The 16,085-nt window shown below is 41.2% G+C and overlaps 1 protein-coding gene across 1 annotated transcript in view; it reads right to left on the bottom strand.

Annotated features, from left to right (window-relative positions):
- The window catches only part of SNX24 (sorting nexin 24), a 139,304-nt gene that overhangs the window by 61,400 nt on the left and 61,819 nt on the right, over nt 1–16,085 (bottom strand). The window contains exon 2 of the mRNA XM_045837998.1: nt 10,947–11,030. Within this exon, the coding sequence (XP_045693954.1) occupies nt 10,947–11,030 (84 nt within the window). The remainder of the gene's footprint in view (nt 1–10,946; nt 11,031–16,085) is intronic.

Below are 16,085 nucleotides of genomic sequence, written 5' to 3'. Positions count from 1 at the left end.
CTACTTGGACCTTTTTTTAACCTGAATTTAATCATGGTAGATATTTTAAAAAAGGAAGAAAGAAAAAGGAAACCAAAGGGAATATGACACAAAACAATGAACAGAACAGGACAGGGAGAAAGGGACAAACACCAAGAGAGATTAACCAATTTCTACAAGACAGAAAGCAGAAGCATGCCAATGAGGAAAAGAGGGCAGAGGAAGCCCCAGTCCAGACCTCCTCAGGAAGGGGATGACATTCTGAGGGGGAGCCAATCTTCTCAGCAGCCCTGAGAGGCTCTGTGCTCAAGACCGGCATAAGAAGAAGTGCTGGACCATACCTGTGCCATAGCACACACTATATCGACCCACCATAGCAGAGTGACTAGCAGCCTGGTTTTATCCCTCATGCATACACTCCACCCCATTAAAAAAGGGTCAATGTCCCTAAAGAAAATGAATGAAGTGTTTGGGTTGGACAAGGGTTTTGCCATTTGAGTCATACTGGTACTCATGGAGTCCCCAGCCTAATAGCTGGCTCTCTCCCCCCATTCTCTACAATGAGGAACTTTAGTAACACACCCTATAGAAGGACCACACTTACATACGCAAAGCAAAGGATCCAGTGACAAATACCCAGAATAACTAATCTCACTGGAGGGTAATCAAGGACCACTTTCATGGGAAAACAGAACTATGGAAGGAAAAAGACAAGAAAAACAAATGGGACAACTAATCCCAAAGGAAGAAACATAAATCAAATAGCAGAAGAGATCTTTAAAAATTCTACTAGTATCTTCAGGGAGATTTGAGAAGATATGGCTTGTACGAAACAAGAAAAGGTTGCTATAAAAAAGAAACAATCAGAGAATAAGAGACTAGGAATTAAAAAACATGACAGAGAAATAAAAAAATTAAAAGAGGTAGAATATAAAATATATAAGTCTCTCAAAGCATAGAATAAAGAACATGAGAGAAAAGGTAGGTGAAAAGATAAGGCACATACAGAATGAATCCAGGAGATTTTCTATAAAACTAATAAGCCTCCCATAAAGAATAAGAAAATATTCTCAAACAATAAAAATATTTTTTGTATGACTCCAGGTATGCCTTCACATTAAGAACTTATTGAGCACCTGCATAATATAAAATAACAACCCGTACTAGTGACATTTACCTGTTGAGATTTCAGAATATCAAGGACAGAGAGAAAACAGAAAAAAAATATAGGTGGCAAACAAAGGAAGCAGAACTGCAGTGGCAACTGACTTCTCATCAGCAGCAGTGGATGCTAGATCAATGCTTCTGGAACCAGCCCCACCATCAACCAAGTGAGAGAGAACAAACGCATTTGCAGACGTTCAAAGACTTGAAAAGTTTACCTCCCGTGCCTTCTTTTACACAAAGTTGAGCATGTAATTCTAGGAAACTAGGATTAAAGCAAGAAAGAGAAAAACAGGATCTGCACTTGGAGCTCCACCCCATTGGTGTGGGGAAGGGAACTCCAGGGACAGCTCAGCACAGCAGCCTAGAGAAGCATCGGTGCAGGCTAGAGCAACAGGTCAGGGGATTGGAGAGGGGAGCCTGTGGGAAGATGTTTGATTAGATGCAGTAGGTAGTATGGAGGAGGATAAATTTCAGGGTTTGTTAAATAAAGTGCATTATTCTTTTGTCTATTAAAAGAAAGTAAGTTCCAGGGAAAGCAAAGATTTTCTGAAGAAGGTCATGGAACAGAAGACACTCAATTCCTCCAGTGTTAATCCAGTGCTAGAGGTACTCATGTACCCAGAAAAAGACAATAAAAAATAAGTTAGTAAGGCAGAGTGAGGGCTGATAGTAACTGAAGGGGATGTGTGTTGGGCATCTGGGGAAGGCGGATGCGAGATGGGGATGTCTGAGTTGGGAACTGATTCATGCTGGGAGGGAGCCAGCGAAGGAGCTGGAGCAGGAAGGCTGTGGCAGAGACTGAGCAATGGAAAGGGAGGACCAGGCTTGGTGTTCAAAACACAGAAAGAAGGAGATGGGTTCAGAGAGGTGGCAGATTCAGACACTGGGAGGCCTTGGAGGCCAAGGTGGGATTTGCACATCATTTTAAACAGGAAGCAAACTGAACACCGTATTTTGCTGTGTATAATGTGCACCCATGTTTTTGTGCACATCATACACGGGATTATTATACCCATGGTATGGAATCATTATACCCATATATAATGCACATCCTTATTTTTCCCTCAAAAATTTGGGCAAGAAAGTGTGCATTACACACAGCAGAAATACAGTATCTTGAGCAAGGGAATGGCCTGATGTAACTTTTACTTTAAGAGAGCATGCTAAATTCTACCAGCAAGATGGACTATAGGGGGCTGGAGTCAAAGCAAGGAGACCTGCCCGAAGCTCCTGCAGAAGTCAGGTGAGAGATGATGGAGAACTGGACTATGATCCTGTCAGTGCGGGAATATGGGGGAAGTAGAGGTGACCAGAATGATTCTAAGACTGTTACCATCTTAGAGGTTACCGTTTTAAGGTTTTCGATGTCACCTGGCAGCCATATTTTGGATGACCTGCCTGTTGTTACTGAAAGGTGGCTGGGTGCCAGGTTTTGGAAAAATGGCAGAGAACACGAGTTATCTCCCCCAGTTCACTGTCCCTCTCTTCTACAGAACAGAGCTCCTAATTTTTAGCTGAGTACCTCCTCACCCAGAAAAAGGGACACATTTCCCAATCTCCCTGGAAGCTATGTGTGGCCATATGACTGAGTTCTGGTCAAAGGCATATAAACATACATGTGTATGTGGCCTTCAGGAAATGGTCCCATAGGGGAGGACGCTCTCCTTCTTTCCTTTCTACCTTCCTGCTGCGTGAACTGCCCAAGTCATGGTAGACCTGCAGTGGTCACCTTCAACCATGAGGTGGAAGCCTTGTGTTGAGAACAGTAAAGCCACAAGAGCCTGGGTCCCTGATGATCATGAAACTGCCACACTAGCCCCAGACACTATGTGAGAGGAAAATAAAGGTGTGTCTGTTAATGTCACCATTATTTTGGTTCTAGAGTCACTTGCAGCCAAATCTAATCCCATGGAAGTAGCAGACATGACTGATACTGCCAAGTGCAATACTGACTACCTCCTTCTTCTCACAAAAACATCCCAATGCTATTCAGAATGCCAACATATAGAGCAAAAAAATCTCTATTTCCCAAGTTCTCTTGCAATTAGAATGGCCAAGTGACAGAGCTGTTAATGAAAGGTAGTGTAAGTCTACCAGGTAGGGTTCCTGCTTTCCTCAAAAACAAACAAAACAAAACAAAACAAAACAAAACAAAATGAGCTCTCCTTCCCACCAGAAATGTGGAAGCCATGTCTGGAGGGACAGCAGCTGTGTTGTAACCAGAGGGTGAGAGCCACATGCTCAAGTAAACAAGGTGAAGCAGAAAGGAGATTAGCTCATAGGTAGTGTGGAACTGCTACATCGGTTTGGATGCCTCCCTTTAGTTTTCTTGAAATATGAGAATAATTAATCTCTTACATTTAAGAAACCCAGTCAAGTTCCTATGATATCCCACCAAAGATAATCCTGACATAAAGGAATTCACTATGCAGCTCTAACTTTAAGTGGGAGAAGTCCAGTAGGTGTCCAGGTGGAGATGATGTGTGGACAGTTGGAGGAGAGTCCATAAACCTTAAGTCAGAACATGTGAGTGGTATTCAGAGCCATGGAACTGGGAGATATGACACTGGCAGTCAGGTACAGACAAAGGAAAAGGCCTGAGACAGGCAGAATCCTAAGGTTGCTCCCAAGATTCCTGCCTCCTGGTGTGTACATGCCTGCATAATCCCTTCCTCTGGGTGCAGATGGGACCTGTGAATAGGGTGAAATATTCACTTCCTTGATTGGGTTACATTATATGACAAGTATTACATTATATGACAACACAGTCACTTCCTTAATAGTATTACATGCTGTAAGATCTAGTCCTAGCAGGCTTGGGAGACATAAGCTGACCGGCCACATGGCTAGGACTTAGGTGGCCTCTAAGAGCTGAGAGCTATCTCTGGCTGAGAGCAAGAAAAAAGGGACCTCACTTCTACGACTGTGAAAAACTGAGTTCTGCCGCAATGAGGACATGACGCTGTGAAGAGGACACTAAGCTTCAGATGAGGTCACAGCCTTGGGGACCCTTGACTTCAGCCTGGCAAGACTCTGAGCAGAGAACCTGGGACACCTGAGCCCAGACTCCAGGCCCATGAAACTCTGATAACACAACTATATTGTTCTAAATGGCTACATCTGTGGTAATCTGTTAAGCTGCATTAGAAAACCAACACATGGGCCACGGTCTGAGACATCTGACTCTGAGGGGCAGGGCAAGCAGTGGGGGGAGCGGGTGGAACAGTACGTTAAGTTAGGAAATGTTTCTAGAAGGGGCACGATCATACTGTTCTGCTGATGCTGGGAAGTCAGAACCACTGGACAACAAGAGCGGGAACCTGGAAAGCAGAGGCTCCTTTTCCAGGAACTGTACTAAGAGAGGAGAGCAAGGGGCTGAACGTGGGAGGGAAGCATAGGGTCAAAGGCACGTTTTATTTTGTTAAATGGCAAATATATCATATGTATGGATGAGACTGATCCAGTATTGAGAAGAGAGAGAAAGAGAGCGGGGCGGGAACTATGACTGTAAAAGAATGTATACCATCTCTCTACTTGTGGTATTTCTTAAACAAAAAACAAGAAAATGCTCAATTCTTCTGTGGTAAAAAGTTCAGTAGGTTTCAGTGTAAATATAAAGTTCCTTTAACTACTGAATTGCACATTTCTTATATTGCACACAAAAAAAATTAACCCCATTATCTGTCTCTCGGCTTTTTTGTTGTTGTTTAAATCTTGAAGATACTGCACTGAAAACATTTTTTTCTTTTTATTTATGTCAGGAGTCCTGAGGAAGCCGATCATCACAGCTGCTGGGATCTGTGACGGCGTTTGTAGCTGAGTAATGGATTGCTTTAGATGCAGAGAGACAAACCTGAGACGATATGTTTCCACTAGGGCTCAGCTGCTTATAAGATAAATAACCCCCTGCCAGTCCATGCGATGATTAACTGTTCTGGCCACTCTGCGTCCAGCCAAACGGCCTTTTGGATCCCCACAGATAGCCAGCAGATTCCACGATACCAGAAACACAATCCCCTTCGCCTGGCGGGACCACTCCTTCCCCTTTTACATTGTTAGAGGAGTTTACGCAGAACTTACACAGACCTGCCACATATGCATTGACTCTACACCCATTTCTCCACAGAAAGGAACAGAAACGCTTTCCCCAAGCACATAAATAAAAAGATGGAAAGAAATTAAAGTTAAGAAAAGAGTGAGGAACATCGGGGGTAAAATTCAATTTTTACCCCATATTGTAACCCCTACGTCCTCAGAACTCCCTGCAGAGACACTACACATGGTTCTGTGCGCCTGGTTTAACCCCATATGACAGTTTTTTGTTTTTCCTGAAATACGTCCTTCATTAATTAAATATGAGAATGCAATTCTCAAGCCAAAGGTAGGCAATCATAAGAACAAGGACAGTTAATTCAGAAGTGAGCCAGCACCACACCACCCTGAAACCTTTGTGAATAAAAGGGTGGGCTGGAAATGGCAAGAAACAGCAGGAAGGGCATGTAAAACATGCTCCAAATTTGTGAAGGTTTTCCTTCCCACACCCATGGTTCTAGGGTTAGGGAGGTGAGGCTGTTGTTTGCAAGGACCTCTGTTGAAAGTTGGCTGTAGCAGCAGGGCGTGAGCAGGTCTGGCTGGGACATGGAGAGAGCATGCACAAGATTAAGGCTCATTCTCTCCTGACAGCCTGGGTCTTAATCTTGTCATGAGGGAGGACACCTTATATGTTTATTTTTTAAGGATACGGTGCTAAATATGAATGGAGAAGACTAGGGTGGGGGTTGTTTCGGTGTCAGTGTGGTGGTGGTGTCTTCCCATCTTAACCAGCAGAGCTGCAAAGGAAGCACAAGTATAACCTGGGATTAAAGTGACGATGAGCTAAACTCCCACAGTAAAAATTATTCTTGTCAACAAAACACTGCTTTAGTCATTCATAAATATGAGGTCTGTCCAGAAAGTATCCAGCCATGTCATATGAAAAATAGAGACATTTACTGAAGAAGACACAAAAATACAATAACATTGTACATAGGACAATGACACCTCAGTCCCCTTCAAAGTAGGTGCCTTGGGACCTTACACAGTTCTCCCTATCGCCATGAGCTATCCTCTAGTATTTTCCTGAATCTCAATGAGGGTCTAAAATGTCTTTCCTTTCAAAGGTGGTTTTAGTTTTGGGAAAAGCCAGAAGTCACAGGGCACCAAATCTGGGCTCTAGGGGAGCTGAGTCACCTGGGTGATTTGATGTTTCCCCAAAAATCTCTGCACGAGATGTAATGCATGAGCAAAAGCATTGTTGTGATGAAGCTGCCAATCACCAGTTGCCCATAGCTGTGGCCTTCTGAATCATCCAAATAGTTTCCACAAAGGATGTTCTAGCTTAATGCAAAATTTGATGCAGATTCATTGCTCAACCTACTCAATCATTTTGAATATGAGGGCTACACAGCACACATGCTCTCTCAACAGCATTTACCACCCCCACTGACTAGTACAGTGAAGTCATCATTGTTCACACATGTGCATTCCAGTCCACTCTCCTTGGCTGCCAGGTCATATGAACATCTTGCAAACCGTTCTCGTTATATTAACAATGGCTGGACTTTTTCCGGACAGACCTGATATGCATGATGTTCTCCAAATATCCCATTTGCCACACGCTTATTTAATGCCTAATATGTGCCCAACACTAGTAGGCAGTGAGGAAAATACAAAAGATGAGATGTGAGTCCTATGTTTTAAAACTGTATATCTTAGTTGGAAAAACTTAGGGACAACTAAGTTTTAATCATCTCTGAGATGTTTTTAATTTAAGTGGAAATTTATATTCTAAATGGAACAAGAGTCCAAGAACAAAGAGATTAGGGAATAAAAGAAAGAGGGAAGAAGGAGAACCTGAAATGTTTTAGTTTGGTGTGAACAGACGTGAACACAAAGGGAAAGACATCCAGCATGGCAAAGACAGGGAGGCAGTGATTTTCACACACGGGGGACAGGGTGAGATGGGCTTGGCTGCCACTGATGTTTTCTTAGGTGATGCAGAGAGAAATAAGACTGGCCCGTAAAGGGTTTGTGAGAGACAGAGTAATGGTCCCCGCTAAAGATGTCTATGTCCTAATCCTTGGAACCCATGAATGAATTACCTTAAATGGCAAAAGGCACTTTGCAGGTGTGATTAAATCAAACACTGTGAGATGGAAGATTATCCTGGACCATCCAGGTAGGTCCTATGTAATCTCAATGGGAGGCGGAAGTGCCAAAGTCAGAGAGAGGAGATGTCACGATGGAAGCAGAAGTTTGAGTGACATTCCTGCTGGCTTTGAAGATGAGAAGGGGCCATGAGCCAAGAAATGCAGACAGCCTCTAGAAGCTGGAAGTAGCAAAGAAGCAAGGAACAGAGCCCTGCTGACACATTTAGAGTGAGATGATAAATGTGTGTTTTTGAAAGCAAAGTCTGTGGTGATTTATTGCAACAGCAATAGGACACTGCACAGGGTTTAAGATTATTGGCCTCGAGAGTCACTGTCTGTGATTTGGAAGACAGCGCAGACCCACTTCAACACAGTTGAACGGAGGAATGAAGATGAAGATAGTGTTTCAGGAAAAGTAATCTGATGCAAAAAATGAAAGAGAAGACAAAGATCCAAAATAGTAAAGAAATACTTACATAAAGTAGTAAGACTCTGTATTGGGATGGTATGAAATGGTGCCTATGATAGAAATCTGGAAGAACAAATCAGCAGGACTTGATGACAATCTGGATACGGAAGGTGAGAGAAAGGCAGGAAAGACCTCCAAGGTGTCACACTTTGTGGCTTCAGTGCATGTGATGGAGGGGAGGATGCGAGGGCTGTGTCTAAGAGAAATCTTAACAATGTAACCGCGCTAGAGGAATTCTCCAACGTCAGCAAGCATGAATGATCTGGAATGCTGGTTTAGCGTGCGCAGTACTGGGCTCTGCCACAGAGAGTCTGATGCAGCGTGTCTGGGTGGCACTCAGGAGTCTGGCCCTCAGTAAACACTGTTCTGATGCAGGTGATTCCAAGTTCACACTCTTAAAAACACCAATCAAGAAAAACTAAAAGGAAATGGAATCAAATACTCATTATAGCTCTGGAAGAAACAACTAATCTTATGTAAAATCTGAAGGGGTGAAAATTGACATATTAGACAACATAAAAATTTAAAACATTTGTAAATTAAAATAAATATCATAGCCAAAATAAAAAGGTCCTTGGTGAAAAATACTTTCAGCAAATGGCTAATATTTTATTAACAGGCCACACAAACTAACGAGCAAAACCAACTGAGACCCCTGCAGATAAATGGGAAAGCACGTAAACAGAATTCCAAAAAGAAGGACTAGAATCATAAACAAACCATAAGAAACACCAATTAAAATAGCAAAAAGGCAACACAGACTGCTTGCTAAATAAACAAATATCATTTTGGGGGGTAGTATTCAAAGCTGATGAGATTCTATGATACTTTCATACTTGCTGGTTGCATTATAAATCCTCTATAACCATTTTTGAAAGAAAGTAATTTGGCAATACATATCAGGAGCTGTAAAAATATCCATACATTTTGACAGAAAATGCTTCTTTTAGTAATCTAGCTGTAGGAAACACTCTTGAATATGGGGGAAAATTTATATGTAATGAAGGCTATCAATTATTGGAAGTTTACCATGTGATACACATGATTTAATTTATTCTGTAAAACAATTCAATGAAGTTACCACTCTAATTATTCCCGCAATGAAAATGGGGAACTGCGGCACTGATCATGTGACTTGTTGCAAAAACTTAAAGAGCTGGGAGAGGTAAAGGCAGGCTCGGAAACATTCTGCTCCCAGAGCTTGCACACTTCAGTTCTGCACCATCGTTACCACCACGTGGGAACATGGTTCATGCAGCAGCATTTGGTGTACTAACAAATGCAAGAAAAAATGCAAAAGTGAGAGGTCTGAGAATTTCTATTTCCTTAACTCTGGATGGCCTGATAATATAAGAATAGCTCAAATTATTAACAGAATTGCAGAAATTGAGATAAGTCCTACGAAATCTGGGTTTTTTCCTGACTGTGAGTAAGAACTGCTTGTAATCACTGCAGACAGGGTCCTCTTATGCAGAAGAAAATAAACTGTATGAGAGGAGAGCAGGGTGAACGACCCTCCACTCCAGTGTGGGCCTAATTGGCAGTCACCCAGCTGTGCCCGGTGTGGAGTTGGTCCCCGAGTACCGGGCAAGGACAGCTGGGCTGTGCTGGGGTCATGGAGAAATGGGCACTGACCCAGGCAGTTAGGAGGGAGTCCAGACCCTGGTTATCAGAGGCCGGGAAGAGGATGGAGTTCTGGTTTCATCTCACTGCAAGGACTTCTTTCATGAAGTACCTACTGGAAATCTCTCTAGAATCTGTTTCCTTGAAAAACAGTAAACAAAAGAGGATTTCTTGAGAAGGACGTGAAACCCATTCCAGGTTTGTTTCCCTTGGAGGCCTCTGGGTTGAAGGTTTTGTAAAGTTGGCGAGCAGCACCAGGCCCAAGACTGTGCTCACCTGTGTTGTTTCTTTTGGAAGCAAATTTGAGTGTAACGAAATTTTAATCCTAACAGAAAAGTGTACAGGTAACCTAGAGCTCCTCTTCAAAAGAACATAGAGAGAAACAGTCTCCCTAATTTCTCAAGAATATCTTATTAAAGTTTCTTCTCAGGACTCTATACTCTCTTACCTAAAAAAAAAGTGGGAAAATTCAATTTTAAAAAATGCTAAAGAACTTCTAATACAGAGTAAACACATTTTCACATTATTTATACACTGATGTTTCCCACGGAATTTAAGATGTGTTTAATGAAATTAAAAGAATAGGCCCTTTCTTCAAATACTTATTATCTTCCCATCTAAGTTTTTATCCAAGTAACAAAAGTAAGGAAATTAAATTATCCCATACATTTTACATGTGTGTATATATGTATACATATGTACACATACGCGCGCGCACATGAGTATATGTGTATATGCACACATGCACAAAACATATACACATATGAATATGCATATATTATTAATGAAAAGTGATAAAATTGCAATAACTCATATACTGATTTTCTGGGCAATTTCATGAGGTATTTCTAGGAATAAGATAATTTCAGTACCCCAATGAAATATAAATTTATAATATGCAAAATATTAAATTTGGGGTACAAAATAAAGTATTTACTCTTCTACATTTTACAGGCCATTTCTTCAAAAACTCAGCTATTCCTTTTTCATTCTTGTCTTTTATCTAAAACTTTTAACGAAACACCAGTCCTAGCAAGTGGCCTTTATAATTCAACAAAAGGCAGGGAGCCTCTTTTTCACATGTTGCCCAAATGGTCCTTAAATACATGTGACGTGTATTTTCTTTTCTGGGTACATGTAAGTATGAGTTGATTTTAATAAATTTCTCCCTATAAAATAAAATAATCATTTGCTTTTCTTCTTTTCCTTTTTGTAAAGCCCACTAAGTATATTTTATGGAGAAAAGAGGTCTGAGTCTTATTCCTTCTGAGCCCACCATCCCCAGCACGGCACGCTGCCAGTGGCTTGCCAGCTCACATCTGTTTACCTAAGAGATCGTAACATAAGACCCACCTGCTCAGAAAGCACCTGTAAAGGACTAAATAATGCCTTTTAAAAGGAAATTCACATCACGACAAAAGACGTCATACTGTTCCAAGAACTATTTGGGAGCCCCAGAAAGCAGTTTTAATGTTATACCATTTGCCAAACAGGGAAAAAGGGGGCGGAGGGGGAGTTACCTTTTTGTGCAAGGCATGAAATTCGCTGTACCTTTTCTCAACAAAATGTTTTCTTCCATTCATTAGCACTTCTATCTTAAATACCTAGGAAAAAAATTAAAAAGATTAATTCCACCAGTTCGAAACCTTCAATTGTCTGATGTGGTAAGTTTGTGACCATGATATATTTCATCCCTTTAATTACAGTAGCTGATCCCCCAAAACCCAGAAGGCTCAAGAGACCCTGGGCCCAGCAGCACTGATTAATGAGCACTGGAGCCGAATGCTCACTAACAAACTGCAGTATCCCCGTAAACGTGTCTAGAAACAATGCAAACCTAAATGCCTTAACATGCACCTTAACTTTTTAATCACAGGATGTTCTTCCGTAACATTATTTCACCAAACACAGATGACGGTATTGAAATAGAAATGTGATCCCACAGCAAGAGTCTGGTAAATATCGAAGACCCGCAACACGCCACAACGGTTGTTTCAATCACTGCGCTGCTGTGTCATCTGTAAGATAACCAACCATGCAGACAACAGTGCATTTTAGGTTAATTTCTCCCTAACCTGCATATTCATCTCTAGTCTCAGATGGGCTTATTGTGCTGTTTGCAAAACAAGGAAAATGTGGTAAAGGTTCATTTTCCCTGCATGATGAGAGTGACAGCTTGTGCTCCCGCCTCCAGAAGGTTGAAAGGCCAGATGAAAAGGCTCTCTGTGTGCATTAATTAGTAGGCACTAACATGACATTTTCTTGATTCTCAGGTCAGCGGGTCAAGTCTGGGAACAAGGGATGAAAAATATTGTGAAATGCTCAGGAAAACACAGTGTTAACACAGTTAACAGTGTTAACACAGTTAAAACACAGTGTTAAGGTGGGGTGGGGAAAGGATGCTGAGGGGGAACCAGAGAAAAGGTGCTGTGTTATTTTCAAGTTTGTCATTGGCTCCTGCCTTGTGGGTGAGAGTTTGTCAACACGGACAGGAGGAAGTATTGTTCAGTAACTTAGTAATAAGCTGAATTTCCCGTTTCAGCTGCCCTTCTGAAAAACACACAACAAAGCTAAAGTTGAGTTCACCTGAAGCTGAGAAGTGTTCAAGGCAAGCTTGTTCCATCCTTAAGAAGAATTTAGCACATGCCATACGAAGCCACACACTGTCATTATAAACCCAGATATGTGTGGCTCCATACTCCTGCTCTCTGTATAAACATGCCCTTTTTGGATGGCTAGAAATTATGTCATCAAGCAAAATGTGTTTGTATTTCTGTGCTCCTTCTAGTCAGAACCCAAATTTTCTGTTGCATGACTTAGTTTAGGAAACCTACTTTTATTAACTAAGTGGTAAATGTTTACCTATCTAATCAATATTTTAGTATAACATTCAGTTTTTCAAGTAATCTCCCTAAAATACTTTTCTTTGGTGAATTTGTGAGAATATTTTCTTCTAAAAATATACATCTATGCTTCAAACTCTAAGATATACCTACATTTCTTAGAAACTAATTGTTTATTAGTTCACTAAAGAAAACTATTCTTCTCCAAAGGCCCTGCCAGGAACAGAATGAAGAAAACGCACTGAGCACACAAACAAAAGCAGCATAGCTTCAACTGGGGGGCTTGGTTAATAGGATGCAGAGCCTCCCTTTTAGTGTCAGGTCCCAGATTTAAATCAGGACAATGTGGGAGTGTTGAGAGTCGTTTCCATCTGCTGAGCTGCATGAAATAAAGTTATGTTCTGAGTCCAGTTCCTTGAGGCTTCCATCACAAAAACCACCACTTTAATTGGCATGTTTGCTGCAGGATCTAGAGAAGGAGAAAGCTGAAGACTTGGAAAGGTTCAACCCACTAGGTCATCTCTCAAGGTGCCCCCTCTTGAAGGCCAGGGAAAGACACATGACACAGTGGCTGCCTCGTGGAACGTCACCTCTTCTGTTGACCAGATGGTTCCATTACCAAGTTCCACAGCTGCTTTTCACAATCACTAAAGTTGTAGGGATTGGGGGAGGATGCACACACACATACAGGAACGTGTGAGAATTTTCAATTCTAATATTTTTATGTTGCCATTTTAAAAATGCACAATATGTCTAACATTGTTATTATTTTTTTCTTTTTAATTCTGGGAAAACATCTTGGAAAGGAAGCTTGTTAATCAGAATTTCCATGACAAGGTGAAGCAAAAATGGAATCAATTTAATAAATCCTATTTTCCTGAATTCCATATTAGACTTTTTTTTTTTTAAAGATTTGTGATATGTGTTGTTCCTGCTCCCTAGAAAACCTTTCTCCTGCTTTGGGTTCCTGGAAAAATCTTCCCAGTTGTTATCTACCTCTAAGGTGGGGGCAGCACTGGACGATGTTTGGAAACCTCCAAGCAGTATCTGGCATTCATTCATTTATTTTTTTTAACAGATACTTCCTGAGGGCCTACAATGTGCCCAGGAGTTAGTATTCAGCAGGGAACAAAACAGGCAAGTGTGCAGCCTTCGTGGAGCACACAGCCTATCTAGTGAGAAAGGCCAACGACAAACATATGAACAAATACGGGGACGTCCAGGAATGAGAGGAGCTGGGAAGAACAACACAGCAGAGCAATGAGCCAGAGCTGGACGAGGGTGCCGCTTTAGACAGTGTGGTCTGAGAAGGCCTCCCTAAGAGGAGAGGCTGTGAGAGGTACAAAATCTGAGGGGAATGCCAGGAAACTGGTATACAGGAGTTGAACAGGCTGCCTCTGGCATTTCTGACTAGGAGTGTGTGGACCAGGACTATTTGTTTTCCTTCCTATTTAAAAAAAAATTTTTTTTTAAGTTAAGCCTAGGGCACGGTGATTTCCACTTCTGGTCAACATACAATAACTGAGGACAGATTTCACCTTCCACTCAAAACAATTAAAAAACTAGATTTTTTTTTCTTTTGTCCAAAGAGCTATATCAAAAAATACATATTGCTACAAGAAATAAACAAATGGGACTACATCAAACTAAAAAGGTTTTGTACAGCAAACCACCAACAAAATGGAAGACAACTCACTGAATGGAAGAATGTATCTGTCAAAGATATATTTGATAAGGGGTTAATATCCAAAATTTATAGAGAACTTAGAAAACTTAACACCACAAAAAAAATAAACCAATTTAAAATGGATAAAGGACCTGAATAGACACTTCTCTAGATGGCCAATAGACATATGAAAAACTGCTCAATGTCACTCATCATCAGAGAAATGCAAATAAAAACCACAATGAGATATCTCTTCACACCTGTCAGAATGGCTATCATCAATAAATCAACAAACAACAAAATGCCAGTGAGGATGTGGAGAAAAGGGAACCCTAGTGCACTGTTGGTGGGAATGCAGACTGGTGCAGCCACTGTGAAAAGCAGTATGGAGACACCTCAAAGGGTTAAAAATGGAGCTGCCTTCTGACCCAGTGATTTCAATTCTGAGAATATATCCGAAGAAACCCAAAACACGGATTCAAAAGAATATATGTACCCTGAAGTTCACTGCAGTGTTACTTACAATAGCCAAGATCTGGCTATGGGCAGCTCAAGTGCCCATCATTAGATGAGTGGATAAAAAAGCTGTGGTACATTTACACAATGGAATACTACTTGGCTGTAGAAAAAGAAGGAAATCTGACCTTTTGTGAAAGCATGGATGGATCTAGAGGATATTATGCTAAGTTAAATATGCCAGTTACAGAAGGACAAGTACATATGATTCCACTTATATGTGGCGTTTAATGAACAAAATAAATAAACAAAATAGAAACAGACTCATAGATACAGAGAACATACTGACAGCTGTCAGAGGGGAGAGGAAGGAAGTTGGGGGTTGGGGTGAAATAGGTGAAGGGATTAAGTAATCACCGCCCAAAACTCACCGACACAGACAACAGTATGGTGATTGCCAGAGGGAAAGGGAGTGGGGGGAGGTAGAAAATGGTAAAGGGGGGACAAATGGTGATAAAAGGAGACTGGACTTGGGGTGATGAACACACAATACAATATAGAGATGATGTATTATAGAATTGTACACTTGAAAGCTATATAATTTTATTAACCAATATAACCACAATAAATTCAAAAATAAATACATAAAAAACTGCATAAAGTACATGGGGGAAAGAGCTCTCAAGATACTGGACACAAGGAAATGCAGACAGTGAGATGTGGGAAACAAACAAGGTGAGCCCTGTGATTACCTCGGGCAGGGCCCTGAGGTCCCCTGAGGTCAGGGGTTGGAGGCTGGAGTGAAGGGAGGCCAAAATAATTTTCTCTCCAGCATTTAGATAAATCCTCATCAATACACAGGACTGGGGAAACTTTCCAAGGATGGGACAAGATTAGAAAGAAGAGTGCTGAGAGACCACAGACAACTGGGCACAGTACCTGTTCCCCAAAGCCAGGGCAGAAAACCTCACAATTCATGAGGCATTAGTTACTCAGAAGGGACTTGCCTTGGTAGTGGGCAAAATTAACTCCAGACTAAAAGCTCTTTTAGCCCAGTGTAACAAACCTTAAACATGAGACCTGAAGACAGCAAACTGTTTCTGGGCACTTTAACGACATGCCAGAACAAAGCTCAAGGATATTTTTAAGAACCTAAAAATACCCTGCACCCACCAAGATAAAATTCAGAATCTGGCATCCAATTGAAAAGAGGCAGAAAAATATGACTCATAATGAGAAGAAAAACCAATCCACTGAAACAGATCCTGAAATGACATAGATGACGAAATTAATGAACAAAAGCATTAAAATCATTGCTACAAGGGAAGGTCTCATATTCAGGAAACCAGAGGAGAGGCTGACCATGTTCAGTGGAGGCATGAAAGACATGACGAGACTCGGACAACAGGCCTGGTCCTGTTGACAAAATCAACAATGTCTTTGATTTAATTAAAAACAACAACAACAACAACAACTTGATGGATGAATAGCAGATCAGACATTGCCAAAGAAAAGATCAATGAACTTGAAAACCTAGCAGTAATAACTGTCCAAAATGAAATGGAGGGAGGGGAAAAAACTACAGAATAAATAGAGCATTAGTGAACTATGGGACAACTTTAAACAGTGACATGTGTGTGTAATTGGAGTAGAAGAGAGATGGGGGATGGGGTTGGGAAGAAAGACAAATATAT

The sequence above is a fragment of the Phyllostomus hastatus genome, unplaced genomic scaffold, assembly GCF_019186645.2.
Source record: "Phyllostomus hastatus isolate PE091 unplaced genomic scaffold, TTU_PhHast_1.1 phas_contig_254, whole genome shotgun sequence".
NCBI classification, from domain to species: domain Eukaryota; kingdom Metazoa; phylum Chordata; class Mammalia; order Chiroptera; family Phyllostomidae; genus Phyllostomus; species Phyllostomus hastatus.
The sequence above is the reverse complement of the archived record's forward strand: the minus strand, read 5'-3'. Positions and strand labels throughout refer to the sequence as shown.